This window comes from Pelobates fuscus, chromosome 8, assembly GCF_036172605.1.
Source record: "Pelobates fuscus isolate aPelFus1 chromosome 8, aPelFus1.pri, whole genome shotgun sequence".
In the NCBI taxonomy this organism is placed as follows: domain Eukaryota; kingdom Metazoa; phylum Chordata; class Amphibia; order Anura; family Pelobatidae; genus Pelobates; species Pelobates fuscus.
Genome location: NC_086324.1, coordinates 170,846,418 through 170,873,067, shown reverse-complemented (window position 1 = coordinate 170,873,067; position 26,650 = coordinate 170,846,418). Strand labels below are relative to the sequence as shown.

The 26,650-nt window shown below is 39.8% G+C and overlaps 1 protein-coding gene across 1 annotated transcript in view; it reads left to right on the top strand.

The window, feature by feature from the left end:
- LOC134571364 (up-regulator of cell proliferation-like) overlaps positions 1–25,508 on the top strand; it is a 38,744-nt gene extending 13,236 nt beyond the window's left edge. Inside the window, 2 exon segments of the mRNA XM_063429565.1 lie at positions 22,222–24,721; positions 24,723–25,508. Of these exon segments, the coding sequence (XP_063285635.1) occupies positions 22,222–24,721; positions 24,723–24,840 (2,618 nt within the window). The 3' untranslated portion in view covers positions 24,841–25,508.
- Positions 25,509–26,650: the final 1,142 nt, after the last annotated feature.

Sequence of the window (26,650 nt, the reverse complement as noted above, 5' to 3'; positions counted from 1 at the left end):
TCCTGATTTATTCAAAAAACATAAACGAACACTATGAACATGTCAGATTGGTTCTTTCAAGGTTATTAGAGAATGGTCTCTATTGTAAATTGGAGAAATGTTTGTTCCACAAGGAAGAAGTGCATTTCCTGGGATATATCATTTCTAGTACGGGTTTCCAAATGGAGCCGAAAAAGTTAGAAGCCATTCAGCAATGGCCCTTACCAGTTGGACTCAAAGCAATCCAACGCTTCCTGGGGTTTGCCAATTACTATAGAAAATTCATAAAAGGATTCTCTTCTATAACAGCCCCTATTACTGCTATGACTAAGAAGGGAAGAAATCACAGGGAATGGTGTACCGAAGCTAAAAGAGCTTTTGATTTATTGAAAGAAGCCTTTTCCTCAGCACCAGTATTAAGACACCCTGATCCTTCTCGTCCTTTCATACTGGAAGTAGATGCATCCGAGTCAGGGATAGGAGCAATACTATCTCAAAGACCTTCGGATGATCAACCATTGCATCCTTGTGGGTTTTTTTCAAAAAAATTAACGGAAACTGAGAGGAGATACGATATAGGGGAGAGAGAGTTGTTGGCAATTATTTCTGCCCTTAAAGAATGGCGATACTTGCTTGAAGGGTCACCCATCCCTGTTACCATTTTTACAGATCATAAAAACCTCTCTTACTTCAGTGAAGCCAAGAAAATGTCTGACAGACAAGTACGTTGGTCTTTATACCTCAATCGTTTCAATTATGTTGTTACATACAGGCCAGGGTCAAAAAATACTAAGGCGGATGCTCTATCCCGCCAATATGAACCTGTTACTTCCTCCAATGAAGTTATGTCCTCTTTAATCCCTCATAATCGTATTGTAGCAACTGTCTTTGCTAAAGTCTCATCGGGATTAATAGAGGAGATCTCTACATTCCAAGATCGTACTACCTTGACTGTTCCTCAAGGAAAACTATATGTGCCATTAACCTATCGGAATAAAGTATTATCCCTCATGCATGACTCCAAAATGGCAGGGCATCAAGGGATACATAAAACCACATCATTACTGGCGGAACGGTTCTGGTGGCCTTCCTACAAAAAAGATGTGCGTGAGTTTGTCCTTGCTTGTAATATTTGTTCCACTACAAAATCGCCTAAGGGTCGTCCTATAGGACTCCTCATGCCCTTACCTATTCCAGAGACTCCATGGTCAAGTATTGCTATGGATTTCGTAGTAGACCTACCCCCTTCTAAGAACTACACTGTCGTATTAACGATAATTGACAGATTCTCCAAGATGTCTCATTTGGTTCCTCTTTATAAATTACCTACATCATCTGAACTGGCGTATATATTTATAAAAGAAGTGGTCCGTTTACATGGAGTACCCCAAGATATTGTCTCTGATAGAGGGCCTCAATTTATTTCTCGTTTCTGGAAATCATTTTGTGGACAGTTAGGTATCAACCTTAATCTTTCCTCTTCTTATCATCCCCAATCTAATGGGGTTACAGAAAGGATGAACCAATGCCTGGAACAATACATCCGTTGTTTCACTTCGGTTCATCAAGATGACTGGGCGGACCTGTTACCATGGGCAGAATTTGCTCACAATCATCATATCCATGAATCCACTTTACACAGCCCGTTTTTTATTAATTATGGGTTTAATCCTACAACTTTACCGAGTTCCATTCATTCTACCGGAGTGCCAAGTGTAGATGACACCGTTAGGAACATGAGGGAGACTTGGTTAGGGGTTAAACAAATATTGACTCAAAGGGCTAGTGTGTACAAAGCCAATGCGGATAGGCATCGGAAACCTGCTCCCACGTTCCTGATCGGGGATAAAGTGTGGTTAAGTACCCGTAACATTAGACTTAAGGTCCCATCTATGAAATTCGCTCCCAGATTCATTGGTCCATTTCAGGTTCTCAAACGTATCAACCCTGTTTGTTACAGTCTTCGTTTGCCCTCTAATATGAAAATACCGAATTCGTTCCATGTCTCACTTCTCAAACCATTAATTTGTAATCGGTTTACTCGTAATACCCCTCCTCCTCTTCCTGAAGTTGTGGAGGGACAAAACGAATATGAGGTGAGGTCTATTTTAGATTCTCGTTTTTCTAGGGGTAAACTTCAATACCTTTTAGACTGGAAGGGTTATGGACCTGAGGATCGTTCGTGGGTGGACGCTTCTGATGTGCACGCCCCCCGTCTGATTCGTTTATTTGAAAGGAGGCGTTCTAACCGCCCTGGGGGCGGTCCTTGTGGGGGGGGTACTGTCACGATACCTTACCTGTCAACCTCGGACCCACGCAGTACAGCATCCTCCTTCACTGAGCGGCACGGCACCTCTGACGCCGGCCGCTCACTCAGAGCGGAATTTCTAACTTCGGCGCATGCGCGCCACTGCCGTCGGCTGGAAGCCGACAGGATCATGACGCAACCACGCACCCGGACCTTTTGGGGGCGTGGTTTTAAAGCAAAACACACCACACTATAAAAGGGCTGTCTTGACAGCAGTAAGACGCCCTAGTGTGGTTCTTGCTGGTTCCCATAGTGCTCTTTATGTTTATTGGTATTCTCTCCTGGTATTTGACTTCTGGCTACTCTATTTGACCATTCTACTCTCTGGTTCCCTGTACTTTGGCTTGTTAATCGTTATTCCGTCTTCTGTCATCCCTTGACCTCTGGCTATCCCATTTGACTACTCTAACGTGAGCCCGGCCATTCTAAGGTCCGGTATACGTTCTATAGTTAGGTTACACTCTGCGTGAAGGGGTCACTGTCGTGACAAAAGGGTGATAGACAAATGTATATTGATACTAAAAAAGATAAAATAAAAGATAAAAAATCTGAAATAAAAAATAGAATTGCTATTGGACAAATGCATTGTTTTTTCATGTGTACATATACCCATAAGAAATGTGAAATTAAATAAAATACAATTGCAATTAGGCAGATACGTTGGTTTTTTTTAGTTTTTTTTCGTTATATATATATTTGAATTCATATCTGTATCCATATATTTCCATCTGGATTTTATGTATTTATTTTTTTTATGTGATAATTTACATATGTGGCTGTATAATAATTTTAATAAGTTTATATCCAGATAGAAATTGATAGGGAGAAGACACATCCTACAATTCATTGGTAATTTTCCAGGATAGAGATTAGAATAGAGAGGATAATAATTGATCAGAGGTGGGTCTGTCTTGATGGGGTTGAATTTTTTGTTGTTTTTTAAATTGTATTTAATTGATAAAGGGGAAATCCTCTATTGAAATTGTCTAATATTTTTGAGATGTTTGAATTACATAGATGTGTAAAACTATATATATATATATATATAGAACCAAACTTATCCTATAATGATGAATTTCAATCCCATGAAGCCTGAACCATCTTTACAATATTAGTTTAGGAAACACCATAAATCGATTTCTACATTCAGACCTCCTGGCTGTAGTGTTTTTAAAGTTTCTATTCAAAATGTTTCCCTTTTCGCTAACTGTTTATAATATTACCTCCTCTCCAATGTTGGACCACTTGTTCCAAGCCCCAAAAATAAAATTAATTCCAGTTAAATTTATGGCACGAATTGCAGTGTATGGGAACTATGTGTTTTTTTTTTTAAATTTCTAATATTATTTTGATGTTCCAAGATTTTGAAGGCAATTATACATCTTACCTTTGTAAGTGGCCATTTGTCATATATTTTAATACTGCAATCCAACAGTCTTGCACTATGCTATGTTATTTCTTCCCTATATCGGACTCAGCCAATTTATATATATGTTGTATTGTGAAGATTAATAATAGGAAAATCTTTGGGTCTATATCCTAAGGGAAGTGTATATTATATTTTATTTCAACACTAAAACACTAGGGGAAAATAATGATGGTTTGTCAAGGTCCACCGTGGAATCACTTTCAGATAAAAATATTATTGTTCAATAATAAATGTGATACACACAAGGATGGGACAAAATAAATGTATCACGCAAGACTATCAGCATATAGGGAGAAGTGTTAGATACAGTTACACTCATGCTAACGTACATTCTAGAGGGAGTCCTGCTCTTCAGGCCAGGCAAATCAGAAAAAGTTCCATTCCTCCTTGGAAACCTGCTGACCCTCTCCTTTTAGAATCCATTTTTGCTCTATTCTGAGTCTAGTGTTGGATAAATAGATCTTTGTATCCAATTTAGATTAGCAACTTGCTTGAAGGACCTTTTATAGTTGTAAGAATTATTTTTCTACTCAGAAAGAAACCAGACTCACTCTGATCTTGTTTTTTTCCCATACTGGAAGCATTTCTCCTTGTCCCCAAGCAGAAGGCCATATAAGAGTCTCTTCTCATAGAAACATAGAATGTGACGGCAGATAAGAACCATTCGGCCCATCTAGTCTGCCCAATTTTCTAAATACTCTCATTAGGTCCCTGGTCTTATCTTATAGCTAGGATAGTCTTACGCATATCCCACGCATGCTTAAACTCCTTCACTGTGTTAACCTCTGCCACTTTAGCAGGAAGGCTATTCCATGCATCCACTATCCTCTCAGTAAAGTAATACTTTGTGATATTATTTTTAAACCTTTGACCCTCTAATTTAACACTATGCCCTCTTGTTGTGGTAGTTTTTCTTCTTTTTAATATAGTCTCCTCCTTTACTGTGTTGAGCTATAAATGTTAAGATTCTTTAACCTTTTTTCATTGTTAATTTTTTATTTCTTACACACACAGAAAAAACAACACAAGCCATAAACAACACAAAACACAATAACATAAAACTAAATAAAATAAAAATAAAAATACATAAACAAAATAAATTCAATTTTACTTTTCTTTGCTATTACCTTGATTTAATTTACAATCCTTATATTCAACTTATACCAGTATGCAAAGTAAAAATAATTGACATTGACAATTAGTTCTTACTCACAAGCGGAATGCTCAGCATATTCGTCCTGTTTTAACAGTTTTAATACTATTTTACCTAAATCTTTCAGCTTTGCAGTCATACCCTATCAATTATTCATTAATATGCAATAATGTACATGCTTTAACCTCATATCTGTTTTAGGCTATTCCTCCTTTTGCTATAACCTCTATTTATACCTTACACCTATATGCTAACCAATCTTGCCATGCTTTTTCATTGCCCCCTTCTCTTCCTTCTATTTTATTTACTATTCTCTCATATTCATACGTCTTGTCTACTCTTTCCTGCACTTCCAAAATATATGGTGGGATTGTTTTTTTCCAATTTTGAGCAATGCTTATTTTTGCAGCGATTAATATATGAATAATAACTACCTTATTTAGTAGCCCAGTTTAGTAGCCCTTCTTTGAACTCTCTCTAAAGCAGCGTTTCCCAATTGGTGTTCCACGGAACCCTAAGGTTCCGCGGAACACTATTTGGTGTTCCGCCCAAAAAACGCAAAAAAAATGGCTGCGGGAGGTGAGGGAGCAGTGAGCAGTGATCTCCCTGCTCAGCTCCCTCGCGCGCACAGCAGTGATGCCTGAGCCGGAATATGACGTCACTCCGAATGTGTGTGATGCCTGAGCAGTGATGCCTGAGCCGGAATATGACGTCACTATCTGAATGTGTGTGTATGTGTGTGTATTTGTGAGTCAAGGTGTGTGTATCTGTGTGTGTGTGTGTGGGGGGGCGGGGGGGGGGGGGGGGGTCCACAATGTTGATGCACTATGTCAAAGGGTTCCACAGGAAAAATTAATTGGGAAACCCTGCTCTAAAGTATCAATATCCTTCTCGAGATATGTCTCCAGTACTGCGTACAATACTCCAAGTGAGGTCTCACCAGTGTTCTGTAAAATGGCATGAGCACTTCCCTCTTTCTACTGCTAATGCCTCTCCCTATACGACCAAGCATTCTTTACTTTATTTCATTATTACTTTATTTATTTCTATGATCCTTTCTTTTAAACATCTTAGAATACGTTCTACTTCCTAGGTTATGGGACTATATTATATATCAACAGTTACCTAGAAAACATGACTTGCTTTGCTGTTCAGTATTTCTATAACCCATACTGCAGCTCCCACCATTCTTAGGTTTATTAGTGGATCCAAGCAAAAGGTAGTCTTGCTTACCACAAACTCCACTTTCTAAGGATGATGAAGGAGATGGCCACCACGTGAGGCAAAGGACTGATATAAAACATCTACAAGATCTGTTCAAGCAAAAGTCCATCTTTAGCTACAGTAGTGCCCTGGGAAAGCATCTACATACACTTTGCTGCTCCATCACAGATCGGAATGAGAGGCCTGTGATTGATGGAGCAACTTCCTGTTTAGGGACGAGTCTTTGAGCTGCTGACTCTTGCACCATATATGTTTATATACACAAAAGAACAGATTGCCCCTAGTGGTTATAAAGAGAAATACAAGATTGCAAATAAACCAAGTATTTTTGGCTTTGTGTTCAAATAGTCCCAAATAAATCCTTATGGTGGAAAGTTCTTAGTAAAAAAAAAACAAAAAAACAAAAAAAACAATATGTGCTGGCACTCAATTATGTGTTAGGTGCCGGTATTCGAGGTATAACCCCACAATAGACCTCCTAATCTATATCATAAACAAAATATGAATACCGCACTCAACCAATGGCAATAAATCTGATAGTTAAACCTGTGTTCAATTTCATAGTATTTATTGTGATGTTTTTAGAATAATTCATAAAGATGGTGGTATTTTTTAAGTGGTATTTCATCTAAGTAACACAAAATTCATCCTATATACAACAGCTATATACATATATCTAGACACAGAATCCTCCTTTGTTCGATGAACAGTTCAAAGTCTGTATATCTGTACACGTTAAATGGTGATCTTAAGCGCAAAGAAAATAGAAAAACAAATGAGGAAAAAATCATGTGGAAAAATGAAAAAGTAAAATAATGGAAAAATAAGAAAAAATAGGAAAAATTGGAAAAATGAAAAAAATGAAAAAATGGAAACAATGCAAAGTACTACAGTCCTGATTAATTGCAGTCCAGTATATAGTGCACTATATATACCCCACTATCAGCGGGTTGATCTCACCAATGTCGTCTATTTCTTTATGCTGTATCATGTAGGAAGATCCTGTAGTCTGTGAAAGATGGTGTGATTGGAGGGGATGAAAACAGTTCCTGATGATTGTAGAGATGATCACCACACTGTGTCAGCAGGTAGCTGGTCAATCCTTGTGTAGTAAGAGAAGTCAATCCTAAGGTTCTCCTATAATTGGGCTGCGCGCTCGGGACATGTGTGTCCCTTCGATGGCCCCAGTATACTCCGTGCTGCCAAAAGAAAAACGTCAGGGTTTAAATATCCTAAATGTTGGCGGCTAAACTCTGCCGCGTCTAATCCGTGATCCTACTTCCGCATTCCGACGTCAGCGTGCGTCATTACGTCATGCGTGTTTCACCAAACTTTATTGTTTACAGACATTCTGGTTACACACCGCTAGAGCTATTGAACTAGCGAGAAAGAACTTATTGTAGTAACACTAATACACATGCAAATGAGAACCCGTGGTAGGAACATGAATGCAAATACAAGTGAAGATAAGATAAGCATGTAAATTAAATGTTAATGGTGGATTAGTATGCAATCAAACATTAGTACACAGGTACTGCATCAATTGATATATAGGAAACAGTCTTGCATAAACCTAAGTCTCAGAGTAGTGTACTGTACAGTTATCATAATGCTCACCTGTAACAGAAGATCAAGAGGAAAAAGAGAAGTCTTGATGTAAGAAAGCTAGTTGGGTAACCAGCTGTATAAAAAGGAGAGAACATATATTATCTTTAATTATATTCTACAAAAAAAGGGGGGGGGGGGGGGGGGGAACAACGTATTAATAAAAATAAATATTACAAAAAAGGGAAGAAAAAACTTTATCATGAGGAACAAGTGAAATTTTTGGAGGTGCAACTCACCTGTCTCACATGGACCCATTGTGTCCCTGGGCCCTGTCTGTGAGGGACCTTGAAATGTCGACAGGTAGCGGACCCAGAGGGGTCAAAGTGGTGGCAGGAAAGAACCACGGACCAAAGTTGGTCACGGGGAGCCTCTGTAAGGAGCACAAAATCATAGAGCAGACAATAGTGAGGATACAGAAAAATGTATATTATAAAAAGTGTTTGAGATCATAGTCCTCATTAAGCCCTAGTGGTGACAGAGTCTCCAAGGTACTTATCCATTTTGTTTCTCTCTGGAGTAAGAGCTTCTGTCTATCTCCCCCCCTGCGTAGGGGTGGGATTCTGTCTAAGATTTGAAACCTCAGTTGGTTCACATTATGGCCATGTATTTTAAAATGCCTGGGTACCGGAGCTTCCACTTTATTGTGCAGTAATGCCGCCATAATGCTCCTTTTTTGCTCCCCTATCCGCTCTTTCACTGGCCTGATGGTCTCCCCCACATATAGGAGCCCACAGGGACACTTTAGAGCATACACGACAAAATCTGAGTTGCATGTGTAATAATCTTTAACATAAAATTTTTTACCTGATCTGGGATGAACAAAATATTCCCCCTTGATCACACTGTTACAGTGTGAGCAATTGAGACATGGAAAGGTGCCTTTCTTGGGTTCTGAGAAAAACCTAGTTTGTTTCTTTGAGCTACCAATATCAGACTTCACTACCATGTCCCTCAGATTAGAGGCCCTCTGATATGCAAAGAGCGGGGATTGTTGAAATATCGGGGTAGTTGGGTATCTCCCTGAAAAAGTTGCCAGTGCTTTAATATAACCTGTCTTATGTCCCTATTGAGTGGGGTATAGGGTGTCACAAGTGTGAGCCTTTCTACTTTCTCTGTTGTCCCAGTTCCCGAGAGAGTATCTTGTCGGGAAAGGGTATCAACCTTCTGTCGCTGGTTGTCAACTACATGTGCGGGATAGCCTCTCTCTATGAATTTTTTGGCCATAAAGTCTAAGCCTGTGATCACCTTATCCTCCTGTGAGACTATCCTTTTTACCCTTAGCAGTTGGCTATATGGTAACCCATTTTTTAAATGAGTAGGATGGAAGCTGGAGTAGGTCAGTAGATTATTGCGGTCAGTTGGTTTTATATACAGGTCACTATGGAGGCAATTTTGTGCCCTCTGAACCTGGACATCTAAGAAGGGAACAGTCGTAGTATCACAGTACATGGTGAATTTAATGTTAGCATCAAGCGTGTTTAATGAGTCAAAAAAACTCCTGTAGTTGGGCCCTAGTGCCGCTCCGAACATATGAATACGTCGTCTATGTATCTTTTCCAGACTAGACATTTTGAGAATAAAGGATGCGGATAAATACATGTTTCCTCCATACGATTCATGTAAATATTAGCATATGTTGGAGCGACATTCGAGCCCATGGCAGTCCCTTTAATCTGCTTGTAGTACCTGTCGCCAAATAGAAAGTAATTCTCTGTTAGGATAAAGGTCAGTAGTTCCCTGATATATTGTCTTGTCTCCCCTTGCTGGGTCAATCGCGGGTCTTTGTCTAGTGTCCAGTCTACTGCCTCAATCCCTCTATCATGATCAATGGATGTATATAAAGATTGAACATCCATGGTCACTAACCAGAAGTCACCTGATGGAATCTGTATATCTGCTAAGAGCTTAAGGAACGTGGTTGTGTCCTTGAGGTACGATTTCTGTGATGGGACATATTTGATGAGAAATTTATCTAGTATCTCTGCTGGATGTTGAAATATGGACCCAGTACCACTAACAATCGGTCTGCCTGGTGGGAAGAGAGGATTTTTGTGAATCTTGGGCAAGGTATAGAATACTGGGATTCTTGGGTATTTCACATTCATGTATTTGTATTCTCCATGTGAAATAATATTTTTAGAGAGGGCCCATTGGTTAAGTCCATCTAATGTGTGTTTCAGGTTATGTGTAGGATCTTGGCCTATAGGTAGGTAGTTTGTGTTATCCGTTAATTGTGATTCTATTTCTTTTATGTAGTATGTGCGGTCCATGATTACCAGTGCTCCCCCCTTGTCTGCCGGTTTGATAATTATAGAACTATCCTTCCTCAAATTATTGATATTTAACCAGTCTTGTTTGGTAAAATTGATATCTTGCCTATGGTGGCTATATGTATGTTGGTATTTTTTCCTAAGCTTATAAATATCTTTTTTCACAAGATTGGTGAATATATCTATAGATGCATTAGTGTTCTGTTGTGTAAAGGAACTTTTAGGTTTCAAACCTGTGTCTAAGGGAAGAACGGTACATGGACCAGATTCTGAAACGGTATCCCTCACATCCTCCCTGTTCCCTTCCTCATGTCGATTTCCTTGTGTAGTCTGAGTATTGCTGTCAGTGAATGCTGTTGTTGTGTCCACGGTATGCTGACCTGTTGAAAAGAACGCACGTAACTTGAGTTGGCGAAAGAACTTATACAGGCTGACATCATATTGGTGCCACTCTACATGAGGTGTAGGGATGAAAGAGAGTCCCTTATTCAGGGTCCCCTCCTCCGTGGGAGTTAAAGGCCTACCTGAGATATTGTGTATCAGAGATTGCGTCTGGATTGGGGCGGTCGGTTTTGTTTTTTCTCCCGTGTGCCTCTTGTTGTAACCCCCCCGCCTGATGTTTCTTCCTGTCGTGTACTACTCTCTAAAAAAGTCATTCCGGAGGATGAGGAGGCAGAGGAGGAGGATGTAGCCCCTTCTGTATCTGAGCGCCATCTCTGTGAAGTTGTGTCTCTGTTAGGTCTGAAAGAACGGTTATCTGTTCTGGAGTACCAGGTATAGACCTGATCCCTTTGGTAGTCTAATTCGTCTCTATGGAATTTTTTCTTTTTAAATTCCTCAGTTTCTCTCTGATGCTCTTTCAGTTTGTCTTCTATCTGTTTTTTGAGTGTTTCTAAGTCGGTAGATGCGATGACTGCTGCCAATTCCTGCTCTGCTGTTGCTATTTCTTTAATCAGTTTAGTTAATTCTTTTTGTAGGGATTCAATGGTTAGTACCAGAAAGTTCTTAGTAAATTAGGTAGTTCAGTCTGGTGTTCTCAATGGGTCAGCAGATAAACATGAAATTACAATAAACACAGGAAAACTCTGTTATTGCGAGATTGTTTGTTTGAAAAGTGGTGTATAATAAAACAAATGAAAATACACTCACAAATGTGGATCTATCAACTAGCTCACATGCAGCAGCATGTGACAATATAATCCTTGTCAGGGATATGTGGTTGGAAATCATGCAGGGCCTGCAATATAGGTGGGTGTAAACTCAGTCAAAGATTGGTTAGGTTGTCTCAGGGAAGATTTACAATAAAACAAACCATAAAAACAGGAGTTGTCAATAGTGTAGTAGCAATAAATAGTGTCAAAGTGCCCAAAGTAAATAAAATCACACTTGCAAAAAGAGTGCTTCTCAGAGAGCTCTAAGTAAACAGTTTGAAGATGTATAATGCTCACTCAGGGATATGTTTTCTTTCCAAAATCTGTAATACAATATATAGTGCAAATGCAAAAAGGAAAAAATATGGCGATATTTGCTAACAGTATATGCAATAAAAACACAGAAAATGTACTTACACTTTTTAGCGCAAGTCAATGCTCTATGGGTTCAGCATGGGTGGTACAATCCCCATCTGGGATGTATGTAGATGAATCTGCCTGTCCTTTCCTCTGGGACCATCCAACACTTTTTATCCTGAGGTGCTGGGGTACTCATAGACCCCCCTACCCTTAAATCTTTCCCTACCTACCCCACAGCAGGGCCGGCCTAAGGCATTGTGCTGCCTTGGTCCAAGGATGAAATGCTCATCCCTACCAAAAAACAAACAAAAACAACACACCCACCAAAACACACACACATACACAGACATACTCGTACTGATTTGACACACACTTACTGACTCTCACTGACAGATACACACATTCTCAATTACAAACATACTGGATACTGGATACTGGATACTGGGCTGCATTTAGAGACCTGCCAGCTGCCTATCTCATACCCCTCCCGTGGAGAATGTAGTTCTGTGCCCTTCTTGGTGGGTCCTCCGAGGTAGGCTGGGTGCGCGTGCAGCTCTGCATTCCAAGTTCTAGCATGCCACTCGTGGTGGAGGCTGTGGTTGTGGAGTGGTGATTGCTGTGTGGTTGCCATGTCAGTGGCTCGAATTGGGGTGGCCCAGGGTTTGTCATGGGCAATGAAGGGGAGCTGGCTCTAGGGGCCCCTGTATTACAGCCCTGCTGCAGAAGGGCCCAAAGTGAGCCAGCTGGATGGGAAGAGCCAGGAGAAGATCCCCACAATGTTGATGCACTATGTCAAAGGGTTCCACAGGAAAAATTAATTGGGAAACCCTGCTCTAAAGTATCAATATCCTTCTCGAGATATGTCTCCAGTACTGCGTACAATACTCCAAGTGAGGTCTCACCAGTGTTCTGTAAAATGGCATGAGCACTTCCCTCTTTCTACTGCTAATGCCTCTCCCTATACGACCAAGCATTCTTTACTTTATTTCATTATTACTTTATTTATTTCTATGATCCTTTCTTTTAAACATCTTAGAATACGTTCTACTTCCTAGGTTATGGGACTATATTATATATCAACAGTTACCTAGAAAACATGACTTGCTTTGCTGTTCAGTATTTCTATAACCCATACTGCAGCTCCCACCATTCTTAGGTTTATTAGTGGATCCAAGCAAAAGGTAGTCTTGCTTACCACAAACTCCACTTTCTAAGGATGATGAAGGAGATGGCCACCACGTGAGGCAAAGGACTGATATAAAACATCTACAAGATCTGTTCAAGCAAAAGTCCATCTTTAGCTACAGTAGTGCCCTGGGAAAGCATCTACATACACTTTGCTGCTCCATCACAGATCGGAATGAGAGGCCTGTGATTGATGGAGCAACTTCCTGTTTAGGGACGAGTCTTTGAGCTGCTGACTCTTGCACCATATATTTTTATATACACAAAAGAACAGATTGCCCCTAGTGGTTATAAAGAGAAATACAAGATTGCAAATAAACCAAGTATTTTTGGCTTTGTGTTCAAATAGTCCCAAATAAATCCTTATGGTGGAAAGTTCTTAGTAAAAAAAAAACAAAAAAACAAAAAACACAATATGTGCTGGCACTCAATTATGTGTTAGGTGCCGGTATTCGAGGTATAACCCCACAATAGACCTCCTAATCTATATCATAAACAAAATATGAATACCGCACTCAACCAATGGCAATAAATCTGATAGTTAAACCTGTGTTCAATTTCATAGTATTTATTGTGATGTTTTTAGAATAATTCATAAAGATGGTGGTATTTTTTAAGTGGTATTTCATCTAAGTAACACAAAATTCATCCTATATACAACAGCTATATACATATATCTAGACACAGAATCCTCCTTTGTTCGATGAACAGTTCAAAGTCTGTATATCTGTACACGTTAAATGGTGATCTTAAGCGCAAAGAAAATAGAAAAACAAATGAGGAAAAAATCATGTGGAAAAATGAAAAAGTAAAATAATGGAAAAATAAGAAAAAATAGGAAAAATTGGAAAAATGAAAAAAATGAAAAAATGGAAACAATGCAAAGTACTACAGTCCTGATTAATTGCAGTCCAGTATATAGTGCACTATATATACCCCACTATCAGCGGGTTGATCTCACCAATGTCGTCTATTTCTTTATGCTGTATCATGTAGGAAGATCCTGTAGTCTGTGAAAGATGGTGTGATTGGAGGGGATGAAAACAGTTCCTGATGATTGTAGAGATGATCACCACACTGTGTCAGCAGGTAGCTGGTCAATCCTTGTGTAGTAAGAGAAGTCAATCCTAAGGTTCTCCTATAATTGGGCTGCGCGCTCGGGACATGTGTGTCCCTTCGATGGCCCCAGTATACTCCGTGCTGCCAAAAGAAAAACGTCAGGGTTTAAATATCCTAAATGTTGGCGGCTAAACTCTGCCGCGTCTAATCCGTGATCCTACTTCCGCATTCCGACGTCAGCGTGCGTCATTACGTCATGCGTGTTTCACCAAACTTTATTGTTTACAGACATTCTGGTTACACACCGCTAGAGCTATTGAACTAGCGAGAAAGAACTTATTGTAGTAACACTAATACACATGCAAATGAGAACCCGTGGTAGGAACATGAATGCAAATACAAGTGAAGATAAGATAAGCATGTAAATTAAATGTTAATGGTGGATTAGTATGCAATCAAACATTAGTACACAGGTACTGCATCAATTGATATATAGGAAACAGTCTTGCATAAACCTAAGTCTCAGAGTAGTGTACTGTACAGTTATCATAATGCTCACCTGTAACAGAAGATCAAGAGGAAAAAGAGAAGTCTTGATGTAAGAAAGCTAGTTGGGTAACCAGCTGTATAAAAAGGAGAGAACATATATTATCTTTAATTATATTCTACAAAAAAAGGGGGGGGGGGGGGGGAAACAACGTATTAATAAAAATAAATATTACAAAAAAGGGAAGAAAAAACTTTATCATGAGGAACAAGTGAAATTTTTGGAGGTGCAACTCACCTGTCTCACATGGACCCATTGTGTCCCTGGGCCCTGTCTGTGAGGGACCCTGAAATGTCGACAGGTAGCGGACCCAGAGGGGTCAAAGTGGTGGCAGGAAAGAACCACGGACCAAAGTTGGTCACGGGGAGCCTCTGTAAGGAGCACAAAATCATAGAGCAGACAATAGTGAGGATACAGAAAAATGTATATTATAAAAAGTGTTTGAGATCATAGTCCTCATTAAGCCCTAGTGGTGACAGAGTCTCCAAGGTACTTATCCATTTTGTTTCTCTCTGGAGTAAGAGCTTCTGTCTATCTCCCCCCCTGCGTAGGGGTGGGATTCTGTCTAAGATTTGAAACCTCAGTTGGTTCACATTATGGCCATGTATTTTAAAATGCCTGGGTACCGGAGCTTCCACTTTATTGTGCAGTAATGCCGCCATAATGCTCCTTTTTTGCTCCCCTATCCGCTCTTTCACTGGCCTGATGGTCTCCCCCACATATAGGAGCCCACAGGGACACTTTAGAGCATACACGACAAAATCTGAGTTGCATGTGTAATAATCTTTAACATAAAATTTTTTACCTGATCTGGGATGAACAAAATATTCCCCCTTGATCACACTGTTACAGTGTGAGCAATTAAGACATGGAAAGGTGCCTTTCTTGGGTTCTGAGAAAAACCTAGTTTGTTTCTTTGAGCTACCAATATCAGACTTCACTACCATGTCCCTCAGATTAGAGGCCCTCTGATATGCAAAGAGCGGGGATTGTTGAAATATCGGGGTAGTTGGGTATCTCCCTGAAAAAGTTGCCAGTGCTTTAATATAACCTGTCTTATGTCCCTATTGAGTGGGGTATAGGGTGTCACAAGTGTGAGCCTTTCTACTTTCTCTGTTGTCCCAGTTCCCGAGAGAGTATCTTGTCGGGAAAGGGTATCAACCTTCTGTCGCTGGTTGTCAACTACATGTGCGGGATAGCCTCTCTCTATGAATTTTTTGGCCATAAAGTCTAAGCCTGTGATCACCTTATCCTCCTGTGAGACTATCCTTTTTACCCTTAGCAGTTGGCTATATGGTAACCCATTTTTTAAATGAGTAGGATGGAAGCTGGAGTAGGTCAGTAGATTATTGCGGTCAGTTGGTTTTATATACAGGTCACTATGGAGGCAATTTTGTGCCCTCTGAACCTGGACATCTAAGAAGGGAACAGTCGTAGTATCACAGTACATGGTGAATTTAATGTTAGCATCAAGCGTGTTTAATGAGTCAAAAAAACTCCTGTAGTTGGGCCCTAGTGCCGCTCCAACATATGAATACGTAGTCTATGTATCTTTTCCAGACTAGACATTTTGAGAATAAAGGATGCGGATAAATACATGTTTCCTCCATACGATTCATGTAAATATTAGCATATGTTGGAGCGACATTCGAGCCCATGGCAGTCCCTTTAATCTGCTTGTAGTACCTGTCGCCAAATAGAAAGTAATTCTCTGTTAGGATAAAGGTCAGTAGTTCCCTGATATATTGTCTTGTCTCCCCTTGCTGGGTCAATCGCGGGTCTTTGTCTAGTGTCCAGTCTACTGCCTCAATCCCTCTATCATGATCAATGGATGTATATAAAGATTGAACATCCATGGTCACTAACCAGAAGTCACCTGATGGAATCTGTATATCTGCTAAGAGCTTAAGGAACGTGGTTGTGTCCTTGAGGTACGATTTCTGTGATGGGACATATTTGATGAGAAATTTATCTAGTATCTCTGCTGGATGTTGAAATATGGACCCAGTACCACTAACAATCGGTCTGCCTGGTGGGAAGAGAGGATTTTTGTGAATCTTGGGCAAGGTATAGAATACTGGGATTCTTGGGTATTTCACATTCATGTATTTGTATTCTCCATGTGAAATAATATTTTTAGAGAGGGCCCATTGGTTAAGTCCATCTAATGTGTGTTTCAGGTTATGTGTAGGATCTTGGCCTATAGGTAGGTAGTTTGTGTTATCCGTTAATTGTGATTCTATTTCTTTTATGTAGTATGTGCGGTCCATGATTACCAGTGCTCCCCCCTTGTCTGCCGGTTTGATAATTATAGAACTATCCTTCCTCAAATTATTGATATTTAACCAGTCTTGTTTGGTAAAATTGATATCTTGCCTATGGTGGCTATATGTATGTTGGTATTTTTTCCTAAGCTTATAAATATCTTTTTTCACAAGATTGGTGAATATATCTATAGATGCATTAGTGTTCTGTTGTGTAAAGGAACTTTTAGGTTTCAAACCTGTGTCTAAGGGAAGAACGGTACATGGACCAGATTCTGAAACGGTATCCCTCACATCCTCCCTGTTCCCTTCCTCATGTCGATTTCCTTGTGTAGTCTGAGTATTGCTGTCAGTGAATGCTGTTGTTGTGTCCACGGTATGCTGACCTGTTGAAAAGAACGCACGTAACTTGAGTTGGCGAAAGAACTTATACAGGCTGACATCATATTGGTGCCACTCTACATGAGGTGTAGGGATGAAAGAGAGTCCCTTATTCAGGGTCCCCTCCTCCGTGGGAGTTAAAGGCCTACCTGAGATATTGTGTATCAGAGATTGCGTCTGGATTGGGGCGGTCGGTTTTGTTTTTTCTCCCGTGTGCCTCTTGTTGTAACCCCCCCGCCTGATGTTTCTTCCTGTCGTGTACTACTCTCTAAAAAAGTCATTCCGGAGGATGAGGAGGCAGAGGAGGAGGATGTAGCCCCTTCTGTATCTGAGCGCCATCTCTGTGAAGTTGTGTCTCTGTTAGGTCTGAAAGAACGGTTATCTGTTCTGGAGTACCAGGTATAGACCTGATCCCTTTGGTAGTCTAATTCGTCTCTATGGAATTTTTTCTTTTTAAATTCCTCAGTTTCTCTCTGATGCTCTTTCAGTTTGTCTTCTATCTGTTTTTTGAGTGTTTCTAAGTCGGTAGATGCGATGACTGCTGCCAATTCCTGCTCTGCTGTTGCTATTTCTTTAATCAGTTTAGTTAATTCTTTTTGTAGGGATTCAATGGTTAGTACCAGAAAGTTCTTAGTAAATTAGGTAGTTCAGTCTGGTGTTCTCAATGGGTCAGCAGATAAACATGAAATTACAATAAACACAGGAAAACTCTGTTATTGCGAGATTGTTTGTTTGAAAAGTGGTGTATAATAAAACAAATGAAAATACACTCACAAATGTGGATCTATCAACTAGCTCACATGCAGCAGCATGTGACAATATAATCCTTGTCAGGGATATGTGGTTGGAAATCATGCAGGGCCTGCAATATAGGTGGGTGTAAACTCAGTCAAAGATTGGTTAGGTTGTCTCAGGGAAGATTTACAATAAAACAAACCATAAAAACAGGAGTTGTCAATAGTGTAGTAGCAATAAATAGTGTCAAAGTGCCCAAAGTAAATAAAATCACACTTGCAAAAAGAGTGCTTCTCAGAGAGCTCTAAGTAAACAGTTTGAAGATGTATAATGCTCACTCAGGGATATGTTTTCTTTCCAAAATCTGTAATACAATATATAGTGCAAATGCAAAAAGGAAAAAATATGGCGATATTTGCTAACAGTATATGCAATAAAAACACAGAAAATGTACTTACACTTTTTAGCGCAAGTCAATGCTCTATGGGTTCAGCATGGGTGGTACAATCCCCATCTGGGATGTATGTAGATGAATCTGCCTGTCCTTTCCTCTGGGACCATCCAACACTTTTTATCCTGAGGTGCTGGGGTACTCATAGACCCCCCTACCCTTAAATCTTTCCCTACCTACCCCACAGCAGGGCCGGCCTAAGGCATTGTGCTGCCTTGGTCCAAGGATGAAATGCTCATCCCTACCAAAAAACAAACAAAAACAACACACCCACCAAAACACACACACATACACAGACATACTCGTACTGATTTGACACACACTTACTGACTCTCACTGACAGATACACACATTCTCAATTACAAACATACTGGATACTGGATACTGGATACTGGGCTGCATTTAGAGACCCGCCAGCTGCCTATCTCATACCCCTCCCGTGGAGAATGTAGTTCTGTGCCCTTCTTGGTGGGTCCTCCGAGGTAGGCTGGGTGCGCGTGCAGCTCTGCATTCCAAGTTCTAGCATGCCACTCGTGGTGGAGGCTGTGGTTGTGGAGTGGTGATTGCTGTGTGGTTGCCATGTCAGTGGCTCGAATTGGGGTGGCCCAGGGTTTGTCATGGGCAATGAAGGGGAGCTGGCTCTAGGGGCCCCTGTATTACAGCCCTGCTGCAGAAGGGCCCAAAGTGAGCCAGATGGATGGGAAGAGCCAGGAGAAGATCCCCACCCTGCAGTCTATGATAGTTCTGCCACTGGGAGGAGGGACTAATCGGGGAAGACAAGGACCTTCCCCAATTGTTATCAGTGCTGGCCCAAGACTTTATCAGACCTTAGGCGAAAGACAAACATGAGGCCCCCACTTACAACCATAGTAAAAATAAATAAATAGGCATTGCATTGTGTGCATGAGGAGCTGTAGTTATATTGAAGGGAGGACTTGCAGCACTGGATACAATGAGCTGGTCTCTGTATTCATTGTTCAGAGGATCGCAGTGTTGCAAGCTGACTGTAGTTATGGCATAATTTGCAATTATGATAATTGTTTATACACGTGGTGTGGCTACATAGTATGGCATAAGTACATACATAAGAGCCAGTGCCTGTGTAAAGGGGTTATTGCAAATAAAAATGAAAATTTTGACTGGGGAAAAAAGCTTTTCAAAAATCACTTACCAAATAATAGTTACACATAAGAAAGCAGTGCCATAGACAGTTTTCCTTTTGCATTGATATTACCCTATATATTTTTTAAATGTGTTTTCCCAAGTTTTTTTTATATGTATATTATGTTCCTACTTTACCTTTGCATTGCCCATATCATACCACGTTCACATTGCAGCTATAGACACACACACACTTATACATGCACACATACACACACTGTTACACGCACAGATAAACACACTAATACACAAACATATATACACACTGATACATGCATAACATACACAACCACACATACTGATGCACAGAGAAACACACATTGAAAAATACAGTCACAATGTGTATCTGGCTGTGTGTATCTCGGAGTGTGTCTGGTATTGTCTACCTGTGTATGTGCCTGAGAATGTGTGTCTGACAGTGAGTATCCTTGTATGTGACTGTATGTCTCTGTGAGCTTGTGTATGTTAGTTTCTTGGATCATATATATGTGGAGTAGCTGTTTACAGTGTGTTGTGTGTATGGGGTCTGGGTGTGGCCTTTTTACATTGTGTTTATGTTGAAGTTATGTGTCTTGACTGTGTGTTTATGATGAATGTCTTCAGGGGTTTACAGTGGCAGGGTGAGTGTGACAGGGCGAGGGGGTAAATGAATGGGTTGGGGGTGAGTGTGACAGGATTGGAGGAGGGAGTGTGACGAGGAGAGGTCAAGAAAGTGTGACAGGATAAGGGGTGCTTATGTGACAGGGTAAGTGTGGCATGGTTGAGGGGTTGAATGTGACAGGATTGAGGTAAATGTTGCATGGTATTGTGGCTACCCTCACACTGGAGGGGAAGGGGTTAACACTAGGTAGGGAGGGTGGCTGACAGGGAAGGGTTCAACACTGAGTAGGTAGGTTGGCTGGCAGGGAAGAGGGTTAACATTGGATAGTGAGGTTGACTGACAGGAAAGTGGTAGGGAGGGTGGCTGGCAGGGAAGGGGTTAACACTGGGTAGTGATATTGGCTGGCAGGGAAGGGGTTAACACTGGTTAGGGATGTTGGCTGGCAGTGATGGGGTTTACACTGGGAAGGGGGTGGGCTGACAGGAAAGGGGTTAACACTGGGTAGTAAGGTTGGCTGACAGGGAAGGGGTTAACACTGGGTAGTAAGGTTGGCTGACAGGGAAGGGGTTAACACTGGGTAGTAAGGTTGGCTGACAGGGAAGGGGTTAACACTGGGTAGAGAGGTTGGTTGACAGGGAAGGGGTTAACACTGGGTAGTAAGGTTGGCTGACAGGGAAGGGGTTAACACTTGGTAGTAAGGTTGGCTGACAGAGAAGGGGTTAACACTGGGTAGAGAGGTTGGATGACAGGGGAGGGGTTAATACTGGGTAGGTGTTGGTTGAAGGGCTGGAGGAGAATGTAGTACTTGCATTACGGGGAGGGAGGGAGAGGAGTACATATGGGCTGTAGCTGTAGTTCAGTCTGTGCTGTGAGCATTCCTTACACTAGATAAGACACACCTCTAATTTCATTGGCTGCAAAAGGTAAATTTCTACATTAAAAGAAAACGGTTCATATGATCAAAATGTTGTTTTTCCAACCAAATAAACATCATTGGGTCAGTAGAATTCGGTGTTTGGTTTAAATGTGTTACGTCATGCATATTTAACCTGTATCAACTATAGAATAAGTATATTTACCCAACACTAAGTCATATACTAGATTTCAACCTGATCTCTCCTGAGGCAGACAATTCTGATAAATATATCCACTTTCTATTTAGAAAGCAAATTTTGTGAACTCCAGATTACTACCGAGCAAATGTTGAGGAGACTTGCCTGTCAGAGCACTGTCTGTGATTGGCCGCAATGCTCGGACTGAGAGTTCAAGTTGTGGAATGATCTACGTAAAGGTGTTTACCTCTTTGAATGCTCACATGGGGCAGAGCACTCCATTAGCTTGCACAGATATTGGGACCCTTCTCACTATTGTTAGTTTGAGGGGGTACGTAGGGAAAGATTTAAGGGTAGGGGTTAGATAGGTCTATGAGGACCCCAGCACCTCAGGAGAAAATGTTTTGGATGGTCCCAAAGGAAATGACAGGCACATTATTATAGCCTAACCCCTTATTATACTAATATTCCAAACCAAATTCCCATGGGTAGAGTGGGACAATTGGCAAGTTCACATACTTTATCATCACATACCCCGACGGCTGACCATGAGTGAGGACAGAGGGAGACAACTGGCATATTACTATTATATAGCCTTCAACGGCCCATAATTAGGAGTAGGAGGGATGGACAAAAGCATGTCCACCTCCCCCAATTGTGATTGTTTTATCCCCCACCTAAAGCTTATAGATTGGTGGAAGGTAGGGGGATGTAGGCACATCAACCCATTTATTACTGTTAAGCCTCCACCCTATGTTTATGTGACAGCAGGTAAAACTACTGACAGATCCCCCATTACTGAATAGCCCCATCCATTGGATTGGGTCTTTATTGATTGGGTAACAATAGCTACACAGTTGGTGAATTAAACACCAACTGCTGGGCAATAAGGTGAGGAATAAAGAGGGATCAGATACAAGTTCACTTTTATTAGAATACCCCACCTCATTTCTCCAGGGTATAGTTAGTAATGATTGAGCTGCTCACCCTTCAGTGAATAGGAACCTGCCCATATGCCTAGGCTATGCCTAGTGGCACCAGTGAGGTAATGGTTTGGAGTCTTAGAAATACTTTGTATCAAATATAGAATTCAGCCATTAATTTCCAGACACAATTCAGAGTAGTTGTTGCAGTTTTGCAAATCTGGACCAGAGCCTTTGTTTTTTTAGTAAATAAACCCGCATATAGTACACTTCAGTTTTGGGGTTGAATGCTGTAAGATAAGGAAAACCCCCATTCTATAGTTTGTCCTGTTAAAATGATTCTGTATATATTAAAATTATTTTTTAAATTTTCTTCTTAGACAAAAAAACTAATTTTAAGAACTTTCTGAAGGATCTGGAAATGGAAGGTAATGTGGATTTGAAGCTCACACTGAAAGATATTCTGAACATTGGCAAAGAAAATCTAATGGACACCAAGCCACAGGAACTAAATGACATTCCCTGGCACTACCTGAGGAATTTAATGGCTCTCAACAGGAATGCCAGAAGTACTGATTGGGAGGTAGACTCATCTAAAGGGATGGCTATCCACCCCTTGGATGTTCTGTGTGTTCTCCTCCATTGTTCAGATAATTTTTTACAACAGGAAATTGTATCAAAAATGTCCACGTGCCAGTTTGCTGTCCCTCTGCTGCTCCCTCCTGGTGATGGCTCAAACTGCACCCTCATGCTATGGAAAATGAGAGATATAGTGAAAAGATGGAGACCTCAGCCATTAGAAGACAGTACAGGGTTTATAGAAGATAATGTGGTGAACATCCCCATGCCAACCTTCTCTTTTGCAAGAATGGGGAAAGCCAAGTTATCCAAATCTAAAATCCTGAATCATATTATTAACCCAACTCAACAGCTTCATGACTTTTTCATACATGACAACATGGAAGGAGGGAATATTAAGAGGAAAATATCAGATGGACTAGTGGAAATGTCCTGGTATTTTCCTTCTGGTAGCGAAAGTTCTGACATTTTCTCAGAGCCGATTGCAGTGACCAATCTACGGGGAGACCTGGAGTCTAACTGGACACAATTCAGCTTCCTAACCCGGGTCTCATCAGCTGTGTTTATATTTACTGAGAACATCGGGGAGACAGAATTCAAACTGTTATCAAACTGTGATAACAAACAGTTAAAGTTTTATTTCATAATTACTCCAAATATGGAAAAAGATGAGAATATGAAAAAACTAAATTCTGTATTAAACATTGAGATTATATTAAATGATAACGATCTGGTTAAAAACATAAAAAGCAAAATTAAATTGTCTGTAGAACAACCTTCCTTTAAAATCTCAATTGAAAATATGGGGAATAAAACCCATGAACTCGATATCAACGTAGATGAATTTTGTGAGGAATGCTGTAAAGCCAAAATGCATGCTGGGAAAATTGTTGATGAGATAAAAGATATGGCTCAGTATAAGAAGGAATCATTGAGTCTGCAGGGAGATCTGTGGAAGCAAATATCTGAAAAAGAGAAAGAGATGTTTAGACAGAGAGAGCAAGGATCAAAGAATGATGAAGAAAGCCAGAAGGAGCTGAACTATCAATGCATTCCACTTCGCAAGAAGCAATATGATCATAAAATTTCGAATGGTATGCAGCTGTTTATTGAGGCCATATCTACATTTTCCTCTCGAGAGAAACATTATTTTTTGAGGTGGATGAAATATTATCTGGATTTGCTATCTAGGAATACGCTCTCTGGTCTACTATTAGAATACAGAACAAACTGTGAAAAACAGTTGAATCAGGAAGAACTAAAACAACTGGATCAAAAAAAATATGAAAGATCACTGGGAATTGAGCATTTCCTACGTGAGATGGGACAGGTTTATGAGGCTGAGTGCTTCATGTTAAGAAATGAAAAAATACAAATGCAGAATGCCCGATTCAGCAAACTACCAGACAAAGTTGCCGATCTCCTTCTGAAAGGGTTCTCATTAGAGTTGGTTGATGGAGATGCCTCCAACATCCCCCTGCAGTGGATAACTGATGTCCTAACTGAGCTGAACACCAAGACAGGAGGACAATGCAGAATGAGAGTGATTACTGTGCTGGGAGTTCAGGGTACGGGAAAATCCACCCTTCTGAACACCATGTTTGGTTTGCAGTTCCCGGTGGCCAGTGGTCGATGCACACGAGGGGCTTTTATGACATTTATTGGAGTGAAACAAAATCTCCAGAAGGAGCTGGGCTGTGACTTTATTCTGGTTATTGATACTGAAGGTCTCAAAGCTCCTGAACTGGCTTCTCTGGAGGACAGTTCCAAACATGATTATGAGCTGGCAACGTTCGTAGTAACATTGAGTGATATCACCATAGTTAACATGGTTATGGAAAACACAAAGGAATTGAAAAGTATTTTACAAATAGTGGTTCACGCATTCCTTAGAATGAAGGGAAAAGGAAAGAAACTGAATTGCCAGTTTGTGCATCAGAAAGTTAGTGACATGTCAGACGAAATTACGTTAATTAGACACAAAACCCAATTCCAAGAATTATTAAATGAAATAACTAAAATTGCAACAAAGGAGGAAAATAAACCAGGAATCTCAAAGTCTGATAGTGTTCTAGACTTTAATGTTAATACAGACAACAGGTATATACCCAACATGTGGTATAGTGCCCCACTGTACAATGAGGAGGTTTTAAAACTAAAAACATACTTAATAGATATTCTGAAAAATACAAACAATGATAAGAACACAAGAACACCTCTAAACATAAAAGAATTTATCACATGGATTAATGATCTGGGCAATGCTGTGAGACACGACAAATTTATAAACACTTTCAGAACGTCTTATGGTCAAAGCTTATAATAAGGAAAGTACTGAGTATGTAAAAATAACGATAGGGATTACAAAGCTGCTAAAGCTGGAACTATCACTGGTTCCTAATGTTCTCAAATGTTACTAAATAAAAAAAGCATTGTGGTGCTCTAGTACATTTTATTGTATTAGTAACAAAAGAAATGTGTATGTAATCTGTTATCTGTTTGTCTCCACACCATGAGAAAGAGGATGAAATACCCTGTTTGTTCAAAGGCTAATATGGAAAAAATTGTAAATGTGTGATTTTGCATCTTTCTTAAAAAGACTATTATCTGTATAATGTACTAAAATGGGGTCAAGAAGCTTCAAAATCATTTCATATCACCCAACTATACCAAGATGCTACCAAACACACAACTACTTCTCTGTGTCATATATCTCATTGTTCTTCAAGGTTTGAGTGACCTTTATTCCCCATTTATATGTCTCCTTTTTGTAAGAATGGGGACAGTTAAAATGGGCTAGGCATTCCCCAGCCACCAAGCCTATCATGTGGTCATGTGCCAGGGAGATATGTAACATGTGTTAGTCCATTAAACTAAACCATAAAGGGCCATAAACATAGGGAAATACATGGACTGTTCATTCCAGTAGTGTTTATTGTACAATTGTTCATTAGATTAGTGTTATTACAGAACTGTTTGTTACAGGAGTTTTTAATAAATAAGATGAATAAGTGTTAAGATCGCACCTTCCAAACTTGTAGTGTACACGTTTACTATAAAAATAAAGAAAAGGGATAGATTGTGTAATTCTGTTACGAGGTAACACATTCACATGCACGTGATTGTGAGCTATTAGATTGAGCTCAAGAATATTCCCTCAGCAGCAATAGAATTTGGCCATAAATAAGTTCTCGAGGTTTAAATGTGTTGTAGTAATATAAAAAGCAAAAAAGAAAAGTTTACAATACTGCAATATTTTATTAAACTTAAAATAATAGTAAATATTCCTTATACTCACGTGGTTGTGAGTGGAACCTTACACAAGGCGATAGCGGTATAATCCCCATCGTAAAATATAAGATGAATCCTGACATTTATTAACATACATACATTTTCACCTACAAGGTATTATCAAAGCACTTTAAAGATACTATATATAGATTTATAGAAATATAGAAATAAATATTACTTTCTTGAGAATTTTATGTACGAAGACTAAAGGCACCTGTCGACTGTTTGTAAATTGATTACTCCAGCGCTGTTTGTCGTTTCATGAGAGCGACGTCAAGGACGCAATGACATAAGAAAGTAAAAAATGATGATATCGTTGATGCAGAATATTTGACGGTGCTGGTTGGTTACAACATTAAAGATTGGAATTTCTAAACTTAATGGTCTGACCACCAATATTAACAAATGTATAATTAAGGTATTTTCTTGTTTAATGCTCTGTGTTGTAATTTACACCTTGAAACAGTAATCTGCTTCTGTGTTCTGGAATATGTTGGCACGTAAGTAATTTAAATAAACTTATTATATAGAATTCACAAAAAAAAAAATGGTCTTTGATTTCTAATTCTGACCTGATTTGAGCACGTATCACAGTATCTGAGCTTGGTGAATAAAACATACCCCATACTGTAGAATGTATTTTTCAATATGGCAGAACCAAAAAAAACAAAAAACAATCTTTGTTTCAGACCTACACCCTGTTAATAATTGCTGTAAATTATAAACCACCCAGATTACATTCTATCCCACGGAAATCACTGGAGACAGTGAAGGAAATCATAATTCAATTGCCTGTGTTGGTTCTTTAAAACCATCATTAACCAAGATTGATCTCACACCAAACTTTGCTAATCTTTCCTGCCATCTACAATTCATGAAACTAACATTACTATAACAATAAATCAATATAATACACTCAATAAATTTAAACATTTCCAC